Consider the following 19,621-nt stretch of genomic DNA (forward strand, 5'->3'; position numbering starts at 1 on the left):
GTAATCATCATAGTAATCATCATAGTGATAAGAACCATCTAAAAGCCGGTGGCCCTTACGTACCCATAGCGTTGTTCTTCATCAGGCACGGCTGTGGGGACTCGGTGTCCACTGCGGCAGTTGCTGATCTACCCCGTGGACGAATAGGGAATGAATGTCAAGGCCAAGTACCAGCAGTCTGAACATGCGCCGGCACCAATACCTGGCTGAGTGAAGGGGCTGCCTTTGAGCATGGAGGCAGTGTCGACACCCGAGTCGGCAAAGGCAGAAAACTGGATGGAAGCCGCAAGGTCCTCACTCAAGCTGGCCGAGGGCAGGTTGAGCAGGGGCTCTTTCTTGTTGGGCAGCACGTTTTGCGCTCCGGCTTCGCTCATCGGTGAGTCGGCGTGCTCAAGGTCGTCCCCATGCGAGTGGCTCTGAGGCTTTGGGTGAGAGATTTGACCGGACGTGCATAAAGCCTTGTGCTGAACAAACTCATCTGAGTTTTTGAACATGAGATGGCAGTCTTCACATTTTGTAACGCTGCGCTTGCTGCGGCGCTCATGGGACTTGAGATGGGCTTTGAGGCTTGAAGATACGGAAAAGGATCGCGAACACTGAAAGCATAAGCAAGCAAGAACATAGCATAGCCAGCGCAAGTGAGACCACGGCTTTCGACTGGTGGGATTTTGCAGCATCATGACGCAGGTCCTCACCAAGTGACAATCATACGGCTTTTCACCCGTGTGACGGCGGATGTGCGATCGAAGGTTGGAAGACTAGCAGAGAGGCATGGGCGGGTGAAATTTATTGTCGGAGCAAAGACCCAGCAGCTGTTGAGATCGCTCGCCACAAGCACAAACCTGAACAAAGCCTCGGCCGCAGATGTGACAAACATGATCTTTGATGTTGAGATGAATCTTATTGTGTATCTAAACACGCATCGGGGGGCACGGGTGACAAGGCGTGAACACTCTACGTGCTGCTTGAGTATGGCACGGGTAGACGAATCCACCTCTTGGCCCTTTGATTTCCTGTCTCTTGTCTCGTGTGATCTTCGCGGCAAACTTACGCTCAGATGGCTGCGTCGGGCAAAGCGTTTGCCGCATTTCTAAAAAGAGGACAAAACGCCAAGCTGCTTGAGTTTTTTTGTGCTTGGTGCTTGACTGGAAACCGCAAACGAGTAAACTCACGTCACACTCGAAGCGCTTGACCTTGGTGTGGGACAAGTTGTGAATCTAGAGGCACAATTCCATTGAGTGCGCTTGATGAATGGAACGAGACAGTTTGGACGACTTGGCAAAGAGGCAGGCGCACACCTCCAGGGCGGAACGAGAGATGAAGTTGCGGCAGCAGATGGAGCAGTGGAATTCACCGACGGTGGTGGCTTTTAGGAGTTTGATGGCAGAGGTGGCCTGCCCCGGCGAGGCCTGCGGCGAGCTTTGTTGGGAAGATTCTCCGGAGCTTGAAGACTCAAGGGAGCTCCACGGACGCTTCTGATCACGAGAACGCAACAGCAAGGGGTGAGAGGCGGCGCCAGCAACGAACTTTGTGCAAAATCATCACCAGTTGCTCTGCAGTAGCGACAAGCGGAGTGAAAGTGATTGGCTGACCATGGGGGACCGCGGCGTGGGTAGCTGCGCGCTACGCTGCATGCTCTGATATTGCCGCAGCTTTTCCCCAGTCCAAGGCGCCACGTTGACATGGGGGACAACAACAACCAGCGGGTCCAATGGGTCCAGCTCGAGGTCATCAAGTGGAGGCTCGATGGGCCCAATCGGCAGCCAAACCTCGTCCAAAGGCAGGGGCGCACCGTGATTTGCGCTCACACAAGCTGCTGGAGCCGATGGAACAAGCCGAGAGGTGGCGGCATAGCTGGATATCTCGCTCAGGGGATCCAGGAGCTCCATGGTGGCCTCGTGCTGAGGCGCAAAGGGGTCGGTTGGGGCAGATTGCAGGAATGGGTTTCCGCGGGGCGGCGTGGTTTGGGAAGGAAACACGAACATGAAAAGTGTCTATGGTCACGGGGCGTCGAGGCTGCCAATTCGACTCTTCTGCCAAAAGCAGGAATAAGGTTCACAAGGTGGAGGCGCGGCAAGTGCTTGGCTCAAGTTGAACGACGAGGCGGGAGCAGAAAAATACGTTGCCATGTTCGCCATGGGTGGCGATATTGCTGCACGTTCAACGGCCATCATGAGACCTGCCGGTTGAGCCAGACATGTGGCGGCTCCACACAAACCGCACACAAGAGCAGGCTTGAGAGCACGAGAGCGGGAGTAGGCAGTAGGCTAGATCACTGCTGGTGAGCCTCGTTGCACGGGGTGATGCGGTCGTTCCCCAAGCAACACCGACGCCCGCCTTTGTCCCAAACCCAACCACGCCCCCGCCCCCCCCAGCCGCCTAGCGTATTGCAGCATACCCAGCCATCTGCTTGACTGGGCACGGGGGCAGCCAGCTTTGTCCGTTGGTGTGGACCTCCATGGCCATCGCTCGGCGACGGAGTCACGGATTGCCAAGACAACACCCCGACACTGGCGCTGCTTGCGCAAGCAGCGCGGTTTGACAACGGTCATCTACAACAGCTGTTGTCAAATATAGTTGTCAGCATATGCGGAAGTGTGGTGCGGACACACTGAACAGGAATTTGTCTGACATTAGAGCACCCCGCACGAGCGATGAAGGACCGTGAGTGAGAGAGTGTGCATGAGCAGGGGAAATTTTTCAGAGGTTTCCTCAAAGCGCGGCATACGAGCTAGCGTTGCAACAAAGGCAAATACAGAGAATTGTGTTGGCGCTGGCGTTGGTGACAGAGATTCGAATGGGTGCTGAGGCGAGTCATTTCCCCGAGCGTGCACTGACGGCAACGGCGGCGGCGGCGACCAGAAGAAGCAGTGCGAGCGAGCGCGCGCGGAGCCTCGTCGCCTGGGAGGGGGGCACGCTTCACGCACGACGTCCCATAGAGGCGCTGGTGAGGCTGAAGCTGGGTATCGTTGAGCCGATCCGGCCCGCCTTTCTTTCTTCTTTTGCCTTTTTTCCAAGATGGACGCCATGATCAAGGAACGGAGTCGCCTCGTCAATGCGCGTCTGCGCGATGAACACAACCATGAATCCGGCTGGAAGATGGCCCGCACCCCTTCCGACGAGGATTTGTGGAAACGCATCCAGAAACAGAACGACGATGCCATCGCTCAGGTTGGTGGCGCGCTTGCATTTAGTTGGTGGGCAGCGAATGCAGAGGCAGGGCTTCGGTGACCATCAGGCTGGTTAGGGCTGGCGTTGGTGCTGTATACTCTGTTCATGGATCGCATGACGTGCTTCTTTTGTACCGGTGCTTATGCCATGTCGTTCACAGCAAATCCAAGCTGATTCAGCCCCGGTCGAGGCCGGAGCCATCGAGACTGGCGAGGGCTATTCTCAGGTCGAATCCTCTTCTTGCTCGCATGCACTTCGTCCGTCGCCCTGCCTATGCCGACTCACTCTTCTTCTTCTTTTTCCGATCTGGCTTCCGGTAGGCTGACTTTTTGGCCTTGCTGAGTGGCGCAGCAGCGCCAGCACTCTCAGAGGACGATGAATCTGCCAGCATGGACACGAGCGCCGACGCTTCACCAGCCCCAGCACCACCAGCCCAAGCGGGGAATCGACCCGTGCGCGCCGATTGGACTTTTGACCGGGCCTCATACAAGCCTGCGTTGGCTATGGACCCCGCTGCCCGTGCCCTCAAACTTCGCCAAACCATGGCCAAAAGCGTACGCACCACTACCACCCAGTCCACGTCTGACACCCCCACCCCATTGGCTCACCTGCCCGGTCGCGACTCTTGTCCAATCACCTGTCTTGTCCCAACAGCGCCGGCGTGGGCATGCTGGCTCCAAACGAACGATCTTGCACAGTCGTGCCGTGGATGATGCCGACGTGAATCTGAGTCTTCAAGCGGGAGAGGTGCGTCCAACTCGACCGTTTCAAAAGGCATCACGCGATCGCGTACACTCACACACTTTCTTTGAAAAACTCTGCCTAGGTGTTGACCAAGGCCAAGGTCACGCGCAGTCCTCTGGGCTCACGTGCGGAAAGCCGCGCTGAGAGCGAGGGTCAGGCATCCTTTGATTCCGCCCTCTCAGACAGCGGTGGCTTGCGCCGGGTGGGCAATAACCGCCCTGGCATGTTCTTCCCCGAGCCAAACGAGGCATCTGCCTATGATCGCCGTTTCTCCGTGGATCTGAACGAAGCGAGTCCGGACGATGATGAGACCACCGCCAAGCTTGAGCGAGCACTCAATCGCACCGACTCGATGCGCAGTCACGGTAGCGAAACGGGTCGCCCGCTCCCCTCAACTCGACCAGACCTTGATACGCTAGTGGAAGATGAGGACGACGATGGCCTGCCCAGCATCCATACCCCGCCCCCAACCGATGAGGTCGAGCCAAACTCCTCGGTCAGCATCAGTCAATATGATCGGGACTTCCGCGTCGCCTCCAGTGAGGCTTTGACAGAGGATTTGACTGAGGGTGCTGACGACGTATTTATTGCCGAAAGCGCGGCGAACACGGAAGAATGTGGGGCGACGTCCACGGAGGCCGCCGAGGGCACCGTCGTCATGCGCCGTGCCTCCTTTGCCATGGCAGCTCCAGGACGGCGCACCTCCTACGTGGGCCTGGTCCCTGCCGTCACCGTACAAGAACCGTCCAAGAGCCCCGTGCGTTCGGACACCGCTGCGAGCCACCCGTACCAGCCCACCCACAAGGATGAACCTCGGGCAGCTGCCCCGACACCCCCTCTGCTCAGGCGGCGCTCCAACAGCAACCCTGAGCGCATGCAAGGCATTCTTAAGGTTTCCCTGCAAGCTCAGCAGAGCCTTGAGGTGAGCTGCGTGAAGTGGCCCATTGATGCGATTCGCTGCCCAGTCATTCAACACGTGCACCACGAGAATGCTATGATGCTCGTCCATTCACCCTGCTTTGCACCTCCTGGCGTTGTGTACTTTTGGTTAGGACGAACGTCAGAACCGGTCATGCACACCACCACCACCCCTTGAACGCCGCCACTCGGGCTCTTTGGATACCGCGTTGGACGCATTGGATGATGAAGATGAGGCGGGTCAGTCAAAGTGTTTTCGTTTCAAATGTCAAATCCAAAGTTGCCGTTCCTTGCTTTGTTTTGCTTTATATTGCTTTGCATGCTATGGGCTTGTTTTTTTGGTTTTGCTTTGTTTTTGGTTTTTGGTCTCTTTTCCAATGTCCGGCAGCCGGGGCGGCTCGTGGGATCTCGTGGGATCTTGTCAATGTCCACTCATATCCTTGAACGGGCTTTCGATGCATGCGACAGTTACGGGCGTGGCCCCAACTCTGGTGCGCAAGGGCACCATCACCAAGGGCATCAAGGCTCACAAGCATCGCAAGCGTGGTGGTGTGCGTGCCGCTGGGTCCCGGTCGCCACCCCAAGCCAACGTGGTGCCGACCAAAGCTCGAGCCGGGGCTGCCACCTTGGCGGATACGCCTCAGGCCATGGAAACACAGATGAGCGATGCTATTGCGGCAGAATCCAGCACTGAGGTGCCGACATGGAAGCGCGAGGCTTTGCGCCGACGCTCGGCTCGGCTGTCTAGCCGCCGCCAAAAATCGTCCAGCACTGAGCCTGAACCCAACTCGTCCGAAAACGAGCTCGCATCGGCACTTGAGCGCATTCGCCGGACTGGAAGTTTCAAGAAGACCAAGCCCTCGTCCAGTTCCGTTGGTACATCGGGACCAGCGACGATTCCTGAAGATCGGATCGCCTCGCATTCACCTGCTGCCGCTGCCACCTCGTCTGGGCGCCGCTCGCCTCGTGGCTCAGTGACGCTGCAGAATGAGTGGAATCGCGACTTTTCACAGGCAGAGTTGGATGCCATGCCACCTTGGAAGCGTGAGTTTGTGCTGCGCAAGCGCAGCTCGGCTCGGTTGCTGGATCCAACGTCTTAGGGCTGAGTGAATTGTGTGTTGGCGGTTCGCGCGCGCCGCCTCTCAGTGTGGCCGTCCGCCCCTGTGTGTCCGTCTGGTCGCCAGCACGCGTTTGCGACTTGTTTTTTGTCCATATTCATGCTCTCTTCATTCTAGCAACCTATCCTAAACAAACTGTGTTCTCGAGCAGGGCTTTTTACCCAAGAAGCGCTGGTCGTCGTTGTCGTTGTCGTGACTGCTGTTTTCTATCGACAGTGTCCCGGTTTTTATGTTGTTTCGGTTTGCGGTCGCTGCTGGGCACAGCACCAACGTATGTCAGGTTTACGAAACATGAGTTTTTTTGGAGTGTAAGTGACCTCAATCAAGTGAGTGAGCGAAGCCTTTTCTTTCATCTATCAAAATCAATTTCACGAGTCAGAGGGAGTGGAGGTATGAACCAGCGCTTGTTCCGCTGCTCAGGGAAAACGCGGGCCGGAAGGCAAAGAGGCTGTAACACCGGCACGGCACCATTGAGGCGCAGCTTGATGCAAGATGGGGACGTGCCAGTTGCCTCTTTACTGAGCCTTGGCCTTTTTGCCTTCGATGGCGGCCTTGACCTGATGTTGGGGAATGAACCGATGTGTCAAGTGCCAATGCAGGTCATGAGCGTTGCCATGATGATGACATGGGCTGGTGCGGTGCGACATCGTGTGCGTGTATTAACGGCACCACAAAGGCGTTTGCAAGGCCCATGACGGAAAAGAGACGTACAATGTGGCGCTCGTGGGAGCGGATGACGCGCTCCAGAAAGAATTGGCCGTTCCAGTAGAAGGTGATAATGACCACCCAAACGGCATAGCGGGCAATATGGGGTTCGACCAATGGGCGAGCTGAGTATTCCAGGCGATCCGGAATGGTCGGGTCCTCATAGCGCTTGACGGCCTCGACATAGTTGTGGTAGGTCAGCCACGCGTGCACGAGGCAGCCTGTTGATCAATCACGAGGAGGCGGAGAGGTCGGGTGGTAATGAGCCGCCAGATTGAGGGCAGGCCTGGGTGCATTGGCTATGGCTTATGTGCTTTTCAAACGTGTGGTGGATGTCCGAGCCCAGATTTTGTACATACCAGGGGCGCGCACCCAGAGCTGAATGTAGTTGTTGTAGTACTTCTCATCCAGCTTGCTAATCCAACCCAGCTTGATCATGACCAGCATCATGTAATCGAGGCCACCTAGGGAGCAAATGGAAAGCAGCGAATGAGGCGCGTTGGTGACAAGGGGGTTCGCGCGCTGGTGCAGTCGATCGGCAACCACAAAAGTTTTGCTGATCCGATGCGGGGTCGCCCTTTTACCTGGTAAACCGCTAGCATAAAAGGCGCCGTGACCAAGGAGGTGACCGGGGGCCAAGAGGTAGGCGATGGGAAGCATGACGACCACCATAACGACGTGGTGCACCTAGCGGGACGGGCAGGTGAGATCTTGATGTATCTGGTGTCGACGTGGACTGCAAAAGTGGTGGCGCTGGCATCAAGAGGCATGGGGCGAGGAGAGAGCAGGACAGACCCAGTCGATGAAATCCAGAGGCTGGTAAAAGGCAATGTGGTACAAGTGAAGGGCATAGATGGCCATCACGCCGCGGGTATTGCAGGGGCCAAGGAATGCAACGCTGGGATCGCTGTAGGTGGCGATGATATCGGGCAGGTGCTCGAAGACGACGTAGGCGTTGATGATGACGTGGAGGGAGAAGTAGCGGGTGGCGCTGTTTTTCTCGGGGAACCACTTGATGCGGACGAGGATGAAATCGAGAACAAAAATTGCCACAAACCACATGAGCGCATACTGGACATCGCCCATGAGGTCAAGCGGCACGCCCGTGTCATCCGTGGTGATGTTTTCGATGGTGTACTTCATGGCGGCGGTCGTGGCTGGTCCGAGGTGTGGCAATGCCTGTGTCGCGTTGAGCGAGAAGCAACACATGTGGCACGTGAGCGACTTGGCGACACGCGAAAGCCGACGGTGCTGGGTTCCAACACGTTGAGCAGCGAGGTGACAGAAGCATCGAGGCCACAAAGCGCAAAGAACATCAGTCCCAGTGGCAGTGCAGAGTGAAGCAAGGGTGTGGCCAGTGGAGGCAAGGCTTGCAGCATCACGCACGATTGGCCACCACTGGGTGCGCCACACTGCCATCCATGTACTGCCTTGCGCACCCCCCAACACCACCAACAGCAACCCGGAGATAGACAGACAAGAAAACAATCGAACAAGACGAAGGATCCAGAGGCAGGAAGCCACGCCCAGGGCCACTGGCTTCCCGGCAGGCGCAACGTACCTCAAGGACCTGAAGCTGCCAAAATCAAAAATGCAGCCGGGTGTGGCCAACGCAGCTGCTTATCGTGTATATAACTACCAAAACTGCTGCAATAATTAACACGGTGGGCATTAACAAAACTACTACAAATGAGATATTTGTTACATGTAATCCCTTGTTCGTATCAACTCGTGTTTATTGTTGTGGTTCATTTTGACGACTTGATCTCTCTCTCTTGATCTCTCTCTCTTGATCTCTCTTGATCTCTCTTTCTCTCTCTCTTGATCTCTCTCCTCCCTTTCTCTCTCTGTGTTGATCTCTCTCTGTATTGGCTCCCTGACTGGCATATGTCGCCGGTTGCCACCTTGTACGCCTTGCATATGTCTCTCACGGTTTTTTTTGGCTGCCTCTCTTGTCTTGTCCCACTCGTGTGGCTCTCAATCTACACCGGAAGTATCCCATCGATCCTCCAAAAAACTTCAAAACGTTGCTGTAGACACGCATACACTCAATGTCATAAGCTACCGCACGTGCGTCGGTTTTGGACGCCACCACGATCTCAGCTCTGTGAAGGCACTTGAGTAGGCCACTGAACCATGAGCCCATTGTGACATGATCCTGCCTTGCTTGGGCTCAAAGAGTCCCGATAACTCGTATCCGGCGCCCCGCCCCGCCCCGCTCGCCTCGCTCGTGGCCAGCCACCACCCGCTGCCCATAAGAGAGCCCAAACAGGACCAATGTGTTTGCAACAGTAGTTACGCACAAACATACCCGTCCTGTAAAAGAATATTTTCAAATTTAGAGAATTTATCTATACTGTGACGGGGACACACTTCCCAAAGATGCTACCAAGTGGCAGTCATCGAGCCTGGTCAAAGGTGTTGGTGAAGATTTTGAATCAGTTTGAGGGGAGAAAACACGTGCACACCTATTCACAGCCAGAGCACACGCGAATGCCCCACTTTTCTCTCCTCGCGGACCGTCAACATGAAGGTGTGTACTCTTATCCCCTTGTCCTTGTCTCTCTCTCTCCTTCCTTCTCTCTCTCTTTGGCGATGGCAGCGCCATCCTGGTGGACCGTGAGGGAGGGGAGAGGGTGGTCGACCTGGGCGTGATGGTTGGCGGTTTGTTTGGCTTGGTTGTGTGGAGGGTCTTGGTTGGATTGCCAGCTGCCTGCCGGGTCGCGTGGAATGCAAATGCACACGCTGTCTGCCTAGCTCAGGCTCGTCAGGCCAGGGCCCTCTGAGCGGTGCACCATGTCCTCGCTCTCGTCCTGTGCGTTGATTGGCGGGGGCATGGATGCAAGTACAAGGCGGCAACCCGTTGACGATAGCAGGAATCTCAGCAGAAGGGGCTCGCACAATCACGTTGAATCTTTTTTTAGTTTGAGTTCTAGACGAGCGTATCATGTCGATCGTCTTTTTTTTTTCTTTTTTCTGTCGTGGATGCATGTTCGATGGCAGTGTCACTCAGTCAAGTCGCGCCATGTTTGAGTGAACCGTGCGTGTCTTCTCACTTTTTTCTTCTCTGTGTAGTTGAACATTTCGTACCCGCCCAACGGTACGCAGAAGACGTACGACTTCGAGAACGAGGCCGCTGTGCGCCCCTTCTACGAGAAGCGCATCTCGGCTGAGGTCCCCGCTGACTCCCTCGGCGATGACTGGAAGGGCTACGTCCTCCGCATCTCCGGCGGTAACGACAAGCAGGGCTTCCCCATGCGTCAGGGTGTCCTCACCAACCGCCGCGTGAAGCTCCTCATGTCCGAGGGCCACTCTGGCTACCGCCCCCGCCGTTCTGGCGAGCGCAAGAAGAAGTCTGCTCGTGGTTGCATTGTCGACTCCAACCTGAGCGTCATCGCCTGCATCATTGTCCAGAAGGGCGAGAAGGAGATTGAGGGCCTGACCGGTGCGTCTTTGCTTGTGGTTCCACTTGCTCAACGTGTTTTCTCCGATGCAGATGCTTTGAGCCAAACCATCGCTATGCTTTTCTGGTGTCTGTGTGTTATGGACTGGACCTTTTGAGTGTACTCAACTGTGCTGCTTTTTGCCCTTGGAACTTTGCTCTGCATAGATGTCACCCGCCCTCGTCGCCTCGGACCCAAGCGCGCCAACAACATCCGCAAGCTGTTCAACCTGACCAAGGAGGACGATGTGCGCAAGTACGTCATCCGCCGCAAGATCGAGAAGGACGGCAAGGTTGTCAACACCAAGGCCCCCAAGATCCAGCGTCTGATCACCCCTGAGCGTCTGCAGCGCAAGCGTTGCGAGCTCGCCCAGAAGCGTGCCAACCGCGCCCACCAGAACCAGCTCAAGGCCGAGTACTCTGAGATGCTCGCCAAGCTGCAGAAGGAGCGCGCTGATGCTCGCGCCGCCCTGCACCAGAAGCGTCGTATCTCGTCGCGCAAGTCGGAGAGCAAGTCGGAGAGCAAGGCGTAAATGCCTCCCCCATTCTTCTCATTCTCGCCACCGCCTGAGTCCGCGCAGGCATGCTGCTCTTCGAATAAAACACCCTGCCAAGCCTTTTGTGGTTGAATCGTGACACTGCGCCTTGTCTCCTGCCTTGCCGTGTCACTGTGCTTCGCACGGGAGCGATTTAATGACATAGTAAAGAATTGACGGGGATCAGCCATTTGTTTGAATTACTCTTCATGCCCAAGTCTTACTCAATGCGCATTTGTGTGGCAATTTCTCGTCACCGCTTGCACACTGATTCAAGGTCGTTCAACTGGTTTCAACCATTTTCATGTTGATGCGAGGCACAACTTTGAAGGCATGATTGAACAGTGGATTCATCCGAGCTCAGCTCATCGCGAACCACCGGTTTCAACATCTATGCATCCTGTCATCAAGATTCCTGAGCTGTTTGGGGTGAGGTTGGCGTTGGCGTTGGTGGCGTGGCCGGCCGCGAAGGCAACTCTATGGCAGCCAAAGACTGCCAAGCCGGGTTGTTCTGAATTCGGCCGGTGAACAAATGGCGCAGCCAATGCCAATGGTCCTGGAAGCGCTCCGGGTCAGTTTCAGACCGAATTTGGAACCGCTTGAGCGCACCGGCTCGGTCGTGCGCCAACAAGTCGTGCGCCTCACGTAAATCTCGAACCAACGCCACCGGAACCATGCACAAGGGCCCAGCATCAGTGCCTGCAAACATGGCCTCAGTGGAGGTGCCCACAGAGCTTTTCTCAACCGGCCGGGGCGAGGTAGCAACAGTTTGTTGAGTGACGGGTTGTGGTGCCCTGTGGCGTCGTTTACGCGGCGGCGCGCGTAGGCGCTTGGTCCGATGAGGCCCACCGTTCACCTCTTCGTCACCCAAATCGTGACTGGAGTCTGAATCGAGGTATACAGGTGGCCGCTTGCCATGGTGCAGCGCAGCCGGTCGCTCTTGCTCGAACCGAGCCTCGCGTTCAAAGGGCGACTCTGCCACCCCCCGCACTCTGGACTTTTGGTGCAGGTCGAGCCGGTGAGCAGTATGAGGCGGCTCAGAGAGCTTCTCCTCGGTCTTGACGGGACTCGACACCAGGAAATCCTCCTCAGCCGCACTCCACGGCTGTACATTATTATTCACATCCACCGTCTCCACCTCGCTGCGATCATCATATGAACTACTAGTGTCCTCAACAAAAACAGTCGACGCCTCGTGATGATCTTCCACAGACCCCGCCTCTCCGTCCATCTCCGCACCCACATCTGCCATGGATCCTGCTTCGTCCTCCTCAAATTCACCCTCTTCTGGCCCATCGCCTTCGGCCGAGTCAATGGTCACGGGGCCCGCTGCACGTCGGCCGGCAACCATGGCTCGACCTCGGCTGAGCACGCTTTTTGTCGCCGAAGACACCGCGCGGGGTAAAGAGGCAGCTGTCTTACTTGGAGGCGCCTTGTGAGTTGGTGTTCCCAGGAGTTTGGTGGCCCTGGGCTGCTGCAAGGACAAAGTCAAGCGCAGGGGGGGGTTGGGATTGTTGATGGCGGTTCGCTTGCCCGCAAGCACGTCCAGACAAGTAGGACAATAGTCGGCTTGCGTTGGAAGGGGTGGATCATACACGCAGGCCAAGTCAAAGCCGCGATCGCAGCGTTCACAAAGAAGCACCTAGACTCGGGCGAGCAGCATGAAGCGGTCAGGGCGGCGCCGAAAGCAGAACAGGAGATTTGTGGAAATGAAGTGGATGCTGGAGAAGCAAGGCCGCACCGACTCTGAATCTTTCCCACAGACGTAGCAGCTCCGACACTCGAGGCATTCCCACTAGCGACCAGACACAGGTGATGGATGAGCAAGCCGCCCCAGCAGGCATGATGCTGCAGCGCTCTGCAGCATCATAAGGAAATGAAAAGGAGGTTTGAAGGTCGTGGGCTTGGTTTGGGTGTTTTTGCTCCTGTGTGTGTGTGTGTGTGTGTGTTTGTTCCGAATCCTATTGCTGTTCCTGATCCTGACCCTGCTCGTTTTTGATTGGCTGCGCGGTGGGGCCATCAAGCAGAGTTGGAACAGAACAAGATAAGGCTTACATTCCACTCGGTGGTGCAGATGCGATATTTCTCTTCACTGTAGTTGAGACGATTGGTGATGCAGTCGTGGCATGCAGCTTGGGTGTTGCACTTGGAACACACGAGACGACGAGGTCCTGCAATGGCCAGCAAATTCGGACACAGGGAGCACCATTCATTGATTTTTGTCTCCTGGTTGCCAAGTAGACGCTCCCATTGCTGTCAGGCAAAGGCGTGAACGCAGCCAAGGGCGTGAGTGCAGCAGCAAGGGAGGGCTCCCACACAAATAAGCATCCACCAGTGAGACTCCAGTATGCAACGTGGAAACTTACAAGATTGTGTTCTTCATCCCGGCCAACGATGCGCATGGACCCGCTGTACTGATTGAATTCTTTGAGCAAGTTGGAAGGAACCTGGCTACCTGGAAGCCATCGTCCAGTTGTGCTGTGAATTGCACAACACCCAAACGCGCACGAAAGTCAGCACTGCCAAATCATGTTGGCGGCAGCAGCGACAAGTCTAACAATGGGCATCGTGCGCTGGCAGATTCTACGCCACACTAGACCACGCGCTACCAAACACTCTGGACAAGCATGGGCAGGGCGACTGCTTGACTTTGGACAACACCTACCGAGTTTCGCGGTCATCGACGACCAAGTACTCAAGAGGGCCCTTGGACGCAAACCGGCGTCCCGCGAGAACCACGGGCCGCATGGTCATGTCCACCAGTCAGTGTTGGGTCCTTTTTTGCCCAGTCAAAGGGACAAGGCCGCATGTCCCGCGCGAGGGCTGGACGCGCGCCAAGCCGTCTTTGCCACACCTCAACCAACACGCAAATCACACACAATGCCTGACCGAGAGGGATGATCGATGCTCCTAGTGCCCGTCTGCCTCACACACACGCCTGCCGCTGTGGAGCCCCGCATGAGCCGACCCAATCAGCCGTCACAAAGACGCCCCAAGCACACCGCCACTCTCGCACACATCCAGCTCGAGCATGCGCACGGCGCGCGAGCAAAGAGAGAGAGAGAGAGAGAGAGAGAGAGAGAGCGTGTGTGTGTGAAGAGGGCGTGAAGGAAAGTGTGAAGTAGTGTAACATTTGGTTTTAAAAGTCTGACAAATCGCGACTTGACCTGAGCTCCCACGCCCCTTATGCTTTGGGCACAGACTCGGGTGGTGGTCGGCGGCGGTTTGCGATGTGGCAGGGCACAGGGAAGAAGATCATGGTAGCGGCTGGCAGTCGTAAGGGTGGAGGCAAGGTTGTCGAGCTCCATCTGGGTGGCCTGAAGCAGGTGAAATGTCGGATTGACCATGAGGGGCTTCTACGAGTAAACAATTGGAAATAATTGTGTGGAAAATACGCGGAAAATCATGGGAAAATTCTTTGGTTTTGATTCAGCCGAGGGCGACGACCTGATGACGCGGGTGCTTGAGCAAAGCAGTCTTTATGAGCCCCCCCGTGCATAAATCTGCTGGTGCTCTCCAGTTCTAGGCCCTCTCTTAGTCCGGGTAGATTAGATGAGAGCTAGAGCTGTCATATGGTGCAATTCTTTACAGCTGCAAATTCGCAACCTCGACATGAGCACATTCACCCGAGGTGTTCACTCTTTGCAGGCCAGAACCAAATTCAACCTTCAAATGTAAGCGTCGTGCGCTGGCCAGCCCACCGAGCCACATCTGTCAACTGTCAAACGGCGCCATCCCATTTCAACGTGCTGACAAGCATCAACCGCTCAGCAACAAAACCCATGGTTACGCATTTCTGTATGCACATCGGACATCCGGCCTTTCTTTTTATGGAAGTAAGCTGAAAAGGCCTTTTCACGCTACTTGTGGGGCTTCTTGCATGTTGCCTCGGACCAGAATGAAGCTCATGCATCCAGCGGAGCAGAAGGTACCGTTTACAATAGCCATCTCAAATAGCCGAGAAGCACTGTAGTGCAGGCACGGGCGCCTCTTCCCTACCGTTCCGCGTCGAGCCAGCACGATGAAAAACTGAGCATCGCCAAATTGTCAGACGATGTGGGTTGTCAGATAAATGATTGCGACCGTTTGAAGCCGTTTTTTTTTGTTCTCGTGCGTGTGTGTGTGTGACCGTTTTTTTTTCATTTGAAACGGCAGCGGGTGACAGGGCGACGAGCGTAGCAGCCCGACAAGGCGCCTGATATCACGGCAGGTAGGTCATCACGCGCATGCGCGCAAGTGACGGTGCGCTGTTGTGTCTGTTGTTCCCGGACTATCGTCCAAAGGAGGAGCGGGCTTGCGGCAGTTGACGAGCTGGGCATAGGACACCAGAATGGCTGCCACCGGCTTGGGCTTTGCCGAGACGCGCCAGGAGCTGAGGCTGCTGCGCAGCCTCTTGTGCTGTTCACTCTGGTACGTTGGAAACATGTGTATTTGGCATCAGCATCAACAACGGCCTCCACGCACCCGCATACTCAACTCGACTGGTGGTTGACCTTTAGCAACTCTGGCCGGATCGAGAAGCCGTTCTATCTGGTGACGTGTGGTCATTACTTTTGCAAGTACGGCCTGGTCCTCTCGTCTCCTTGCGCCATCATTGCCGTCTGCCTCACATGAATGTATCATCTGTATCCTGTGTTGCAGAGAATGCATTGTTAGCAAGCTTCAAGAGCAAAGCTCTTGTCCCGAATGTCACCTGCCCGCGGTGCCCAAGGACTTGCGCTCGGAAGACAAGGTCATCTTTTGCCCTCACCTTGATATTCTGTTGACATGCTGAGTTGGCGCCCTTTCTTACCTGCTTGTACGTGCTTCCACTCCAAAGGTGGACGCAGCCGCTCGCTGCTGCTTGGCTCTGGAACAAACGCTTGACAAGCTCACCAGTCAGCCCCGGGGCCTCCTGGAACGCACCAACTTACCTCTGGGTCTCGGCTTTACACGCTCCAAGCGCTCACTCAGCCAGCAGTGCCCTGCATCCATCGAGCCCATGCTTGATCAGCCCTCCCTTGAATGCTCGTCCATCGATGATCTGAGCCTTCCGACGATAGACCTCCAGCCCCGAAAGGGCCGCTCTCGGCCGGCGTCGGCTCTTCGCTCTCAGTCTAAACCGCAGCCACAGATTTTGCCCGCCGCCGCGAGCAATTCGGTGTCAAGCAATTCGGTGTCAAAGGATGTGACTTCCTTCCAGCAGGCTTCGCCAGCAGCCAAAAATGTCAATGACTCCCAGACCTCACCACTGCCAGACGCCAACGGCAACACGAGCATTCAGGCAGAGACGGAACCAAAGCGGGCCAAGCGGGCCAAGCCGGCCAAACGCACCAAGCGCACACGATCTGCCACCATCAATGACCCAACATCAGCAGCAGACGGCAAAATCAAGTCCGGGGTCAAGTGGCGTCGATCCAACTCCCTCAAGACTGCTACGCCTGACGCGGCCGCGGACAGCCCAGTCTCTGACGATGTGCAAAGTTCAGCAGATGACAAGAGTGAGATTATTGACATCAAGCCAATTATTCCCGACGCTTCTGACATTCACACTCCAAATGCCAGTCGTCAAGGCGCCAAGCCACGCTCAGCTCGCAAGGTCCGTTGCGCCTGTTTGCTATCCTCCTCGGACCCCGATCTAGATCGGACCGGAATCAAGTCGCCTTGACACACGCACACGCTTGCTCCTGGCTCATTGGCGTGCTCTGTGTCTTGTTGTGGGTCTGCAATGGTGTTAGTCGCCCAAGACACATGTCAATTCCGTCGGCGAATCGCTGCTTCAGTGTGCCTGCAAGCGACCGTACGTGCTCTGCATGGTGGCGACCTCCGTTCCGGTCACCCGACATTGCACTCATACAATTGGGGGGCTCTTTTTTCTGCTCGCGACTTGCCGTCAGAACGCCAAAGATGGAAGTCATCACCAAGCTCTTGGAAGAGGGCGCGCACGTCAACCATCGCGACTATAATGGTTGGAGCCCATTGGTATGTCCTGACCCACTTACCCATTGCCGAGCCCCCTCCTCCCCCTGACCCTTTGGTTGGCTCACCCGTTTCCATGCACCGCAGCACGAGGCCGTGGCGCTGGGCCATCTTGCCGTCGTGCAACTACTGCTCACTCACAACGCCGATCCAAACCTACAAAGCCACAGTCGCACCACCCCGCTCCACGACGCAGTCATCAATGATGACGTAGCACTCGTACAGGTTAGTCATGGGCACGTGCAGAGTTCTCCTGCTTGCCACTGGTTGCCAGCCGTCGCGCGGTGTTCGTGCCTGCTATCTCCTCATGTGTCACGTGTGGTGCTAAAACAAAACACCCAACATGTAGGCTTTGATCCAAGCGGGGGGCAACCCGTATCTGACCACGGATCGTGGTCAGAGTGCCCTTGACCTTGCTCGCAGCGAAGGTGTCAAGTCTGTGTTGCAATCAGCCCCCCCGCCCCCCGCCCCCGGTACCGCCACCAAGGCCGCCGTGGGCAAGGACGGCATGAGTCCCATCCGCTTTATTGCCATCTCGGGGCTGGACGCCGACAGCAAGGTGTGTGCCATATCATGGAAAGCGCCATAAAAGGAACCGGGTTGCTGCCTGGCCATTTCAGTGGCTGATAAACTTGAATGTGACTTGGTGATGATAGGCATTAGTAGAGGAACTATGCCAACAGTTTGAGTTGGAGCTATGCCCTGAAGTCAACGAGTCTGGTACGCTAATAACATATTTTTTTTTGTTTCTCTGTGACACAGTATATGGCACCTCACAATTGGTTGTTTGGGGTGGGCAACACCACTTTGCATCGCAGTGGACGTGGTGATTATGGAAGCCGACGAGAAGGGCCTTGTGAAGCGCACCTTGAAGTATCTCGCCGCTTTGCTCTGCGGTTGCTGGATCGTCAATGCCACATGTGCGTTTTGTTCCAATCTTGCTTTTTTTTTTTTTAAAGGTCTGAGCACGAGGTTTTCGGCATGCTGTGACTTGATTGGTACTCATCTGGTCCATGTGCAGACTTGCGCGAGTGTCTGGAAGCACAACGACTTTTACCGTGCGAGGCATTTGAGGTCAAGGGGTGTTCTTCCACCTCGCATGTGGTGCGTCGGCAGTAAATACACTCGAGACATGCGGCGAGACCACCGTGTGACGTGTCATTTATTGGCGTTGTCCATCAATGCGTGTCTGTGGAAGCATCATGCGCCGCGCCAACTCACCTCATGGCTTCAATTTTCCCCTTTGCATTTTCCCCTTTGTAATTCTGCCAAATATGTTTGTCCTAGGATGTGCCACAGTTGGCGCGAATCTCACGGATGAGCAACGTCAAGCCACTTTTTGACAGCGTGTCTTTTTTCATCGAGGGATCGACTCGCCGCACTTCCGGCACAGCGGCAGGCACACCTCCCAACGCCGATCTTCGCCGCCTCATCGAGCTTGGTGGTGGCAAGGTCAGCGTCCAAATTCCTGGCATGGGGTTCAAAAAAAAGCTCAACTCACGGATCCTGGTCTTGTGTAGGTGGTCACGCGCCGAAGCGAGTCGACCGTGGTGTTGCGAAGCTCGATGCCACGACACCCGAGGCGCTCGCAATCTTCAGGCAATTGCTTCACGCCAGCGGATCTACTCGATTGCATTGCCAATCAAGAGTTTCTACCATCTCTTTCCTAAATGCCTACCGACCAGGGCGCTAGCTTGCGAGTATTGCTGGCTGCCCCTCTCAGAACCAAATCATTCACTACTGCAGAAGGAAAACGTTGTCGTTGATTCAGTGCTGCAGTTCCTTTCTTTTACTTGTTGTCCTCTTCGCTTGCTGTTCATGGCCAGCTAACCACGGCGCCTCTAGCATAATCGACCTATCTTGCCAGTTTCACGAGCCTCTTGCCACGTTTTTTCCAACGCCCGCGATCCCCACCCCCCTCTCAACCTCTCGTGCCTTCTCATGATCATATGGGGGTTGTTGATGTTTTTTTTTCAGAACAACAACAAAAAAAAAAAAAAAAAAAAAAAAAAAATGAAAAGCGATCGTACAACATAAAATGCGAAAAAAGCGAAACAGTTGCAGATATAGTAATATGTGTAGTTGTAATTAATGCAGCAGTTTCTGATGTTATTGTCGCTGCCTTTGAACTGTGACTCCTCTTCCTTGCTTCTGCTGCTTGCTGTGTGCTCCTCCATCATCCTCCATCGCGGTGACCGCTTCTCCTTGCTGCTGCTGCTTCTGCTGCTGCTGCTGCTGCTGCTTCTCCTTGCTGCCGTCGCTGCTGGGGGCGGCTGTTACTTGTTTGGTTGGGGTTGGGGGAGGGCGGGGGTGTTGCGGACGGTTTCGCCTTGTCCCTGGAGCTGCCTTTGGCGGATCGGAGTTTGATAGTTTGTGGTCCAGAGCCGCGCTCGCTTCCTTGGAGGGGCTCAGCTTCCGGCCTGTGGGCCGAGCGGGATCAAACCTGTGGGTGCAGTGACTGCCTCTGCAAAACCACACTGGCAAAGTTGAGCACGAGCAATGGCGGCGAGCCTGTGGTGTCTGGATACTCTGATCGACAACATCTCAAGCCTGCTGGGGAGGATTCCTGTTTAGCTCAAAACCGCACTCGAATCGACACGGCTGCGTCCGATACGCTGGACTGCAGGTTGAAACTCGTCGTGTTTGCCACGGCTTGACCGTCCAGCCATGGAGCATATCACGGGACGCCTGCCCAAAATGGAAGGCTGGACGCTCTTCTTTGTGCGTTTCAAATCCACGCTCACGGCCCTCGATCAAACGCGTGTTTGGTTGCTGCTGTGCCTTTGCTCCACAGCGCCCTCTTGCGATGCAAACCTTGCGCACTGACGGGTTCATCTTTCTTGATCTGGCCCCCAATAGATGGTAACGGGTGGCTGGGCGCTGATGGGGTGGCTGTGCTTTGCGTCCTTCTTTGGCTTTTGGGCGGCCAGTAAACTTTTCATTTTGCTCGTGGTCACCTTGATCAGGTCAGCCACCCTGTACATTGTCCAAGACGTGCGCCTTGCAGGCATCTCTTCTGGCGCATTCTT

The 19,621-nt window shown here is 55.6% G+C and overlaps 7 protein-coding genes across 7 annotated transcripts in view; 3 read left to right on the plus strand and 4 right to left on the minus strand.

The window, feature by feature from the left end:
- The window catches only part of MONBRDRAFT_25820 (uncharacterized protein), a gene marked incomplete at both ends in the record, with an annotated part of 2,441 nt that extends 456 nt beyond the window's left edge, over positions 1 to 1,985 (minus strand). The window contains 8 exons of the mRNA XM_001746213.1: positions 133 to 178; positions 203 to 596; positions 696 to 758; positions 843 to 911; positions 959 to 1,090; positions 1,173 to 1,217; positions 1,299 to 1,475; positions 1,770 to 1,985. Coding sequence (XP_001746265.1) covers positions 133 to 178; positions 203 to 596; positions 696 to 758; positions 843 to 911; positions 959 to 1,090; positions 1,173 to 1,217; positions 1,299 to 1,475; positions 1,770 to 1,985 — 1,142 coding nt within the window. The remainder of the gene's footprint in view (positions 1 to 132; positions 179 to 202; positions 597 to 695; positions 759 to 842; positions 912 to 958; positions 1,091 to 1,172; positions 1,218 to 1,298; positions 1,476 to 1,769) is intronic.
- A 1,033-nt stretch (positions 1,986 to 3,018) lies between these two features.
- On the plus strand, positions 3,019 to 5,933 carry MONBRDRAFT_32592 (uncharacterized protein; the record flags this gene model as incomplete). Its single annotated transcript, XM_001746078.1, has 7 exons — positions 3,019 to 3,171; positions 3,332 to 3,397; positions 3,492 to 3,725; positions 3,826 to 3,918; positions 3,998 to 4,837; positions 4,968 to 5,073; positions 5,302 to 5,933. The coding sequence occupies 7 exons, from the start codon at positions 3,019 to 3,021 to the stop codon at positions 5,931 to 5,933; spliced, it is 2,124 nt and encodes a 707-aa protein (XP_001746130.1).
- Positions 5,934 to 6,466: 533 nt separating this feature from the next.
- On the minus strand, positions 6,467 to 7,799 carry MONBRDRAFT_8601 (uncharacterized protein; the record flags this gene model as incomplete). Its single annotated transcript, XM_001746214.1, has 5 exons — positions 6,467 to 6,508; positions 6,663 to 6,877; positions 7,016 to 7,120; positions 7,241 to 7,343; positions 7,452 to 7,799. The coding sequence occupies 5 exons, from the start codon at positions 7,797 to 7,799 to the stop codon at positions 6,467 to 6,469; spliced, it is 813 nt and encodes a 270-aa protein (XP_001746266.1).
- Positions 7,800 to 9,183: 1,384 nt separating this feature from the next.
- Positions 9,184 to 10,823, plus strand: MONBRDRAFT_37247 (uncharacterized protein; the record flags this gene model as incomplete). The annotated part of the gene is made up of 4 exons (XM_001746079.1): positions 9,184 to 9,189; positions 9,732 to 10,101; positions 10,267 to 10,604; positions 10,695 to 10,823. 4 exons carry the CDS (start codon positions 9,184 to 9,186, stop codon positions 10,725 to 10,727), a joined length of 747 nt encoding a protein of 248 aa, XP_001746131.1. The 3' UTR covers positions 10,728 to 10,823.
- A 217-nt stretch (positions 10,824 to 11,040) lies between these two features.
- On the minus strand, positions 11,041 to 13,981 carry MONBRDRAFT_32594 (uncharacterized protein; the record flags this gene model as incomplete). The annotated part of the gene is made up of 5 exons (XM_001746215.1): positions 11,041 to 12,276; positions 12,376 to 12,429; positions 12,690 to 12,887; positions 13,001 to 13,112; positions 13,674 to 13,981. The coding sequence occupies 5 exons, from the start codon at positions 13,979 to 13,981 to the stop codon at positions 11,041 to 11,043; spliced, it is 1,908 nt and encodes a 635-aa protein (XP_001746267.1).
- A 983-nt stretch (positions 13,982 to 14,964) lies between these two features.
- Positions 14,965 to 18,262, plus strand: MONBRDRAFT_25825 (uncharacterized protein; the record flags this gene model as incomplete). Its single annotated transcript, XM_001746080.1, has 13 exons — positions 14,965 to 15,044; positions 15,134 to 15,193; positions 15,276 to 15,366; positions 15,454 to 16,212; positions 16,352 to 16,413; positions 16,511 to 16,595; positions 16,680 to 16,817; positions 16,942 to 17,151; positions 17,249 to 17,312; positions 17,411 to 17,512; positions 17,614 to 17,696; positions 17,880 to 18,044; positions 18,113 to 18,262. The coding sequence occupies 13 exons, from the start codon at positions 14,965 to 14,967 to the stop codon at positions 18,260 to 18,262; spliced, it is 2,049 nt and encodes a 682-aa protein (XP_001746132.1).
- A 439-nt stretch (positions 18,263 to 18,701) lies between these two features.
- Positions 18,702 to 19,427, minus strand: MONBRDRAFT_25826 (uncharacterized protein; the record flags this gene model as incomplete). The annotated part of the gene is made up of 2 exons (XM_001746216.1): positions 18,702 to 19,012; positions 19,337 to 19,427. The coding sequence occupies 2 exons, from the start codon at positions 19,425 to 19,427 to the stop codon at positions 18,702 to 18,704; spliced, it is 402 nt and encodes a 133-aa protein (XP_001746268.1).
- Between the last annotated feature and the right edge of the window lie 194 nt (positions 19,428 to 19,621).

This window comes from Monosiga brevicollis, genomic scaffold (assembly GCF_000002865.3).
Source record: "Monosiga brevicollis MX1 MONBRscaffold_11 genomic scaffold, whole genome shotgun sequence".
NCBI classification, from domain to species: Eukaryota; class Choanoflagellata; order Craspedida; family Salpingoecidae; genus Monosiga; species Monosiga brevicollis.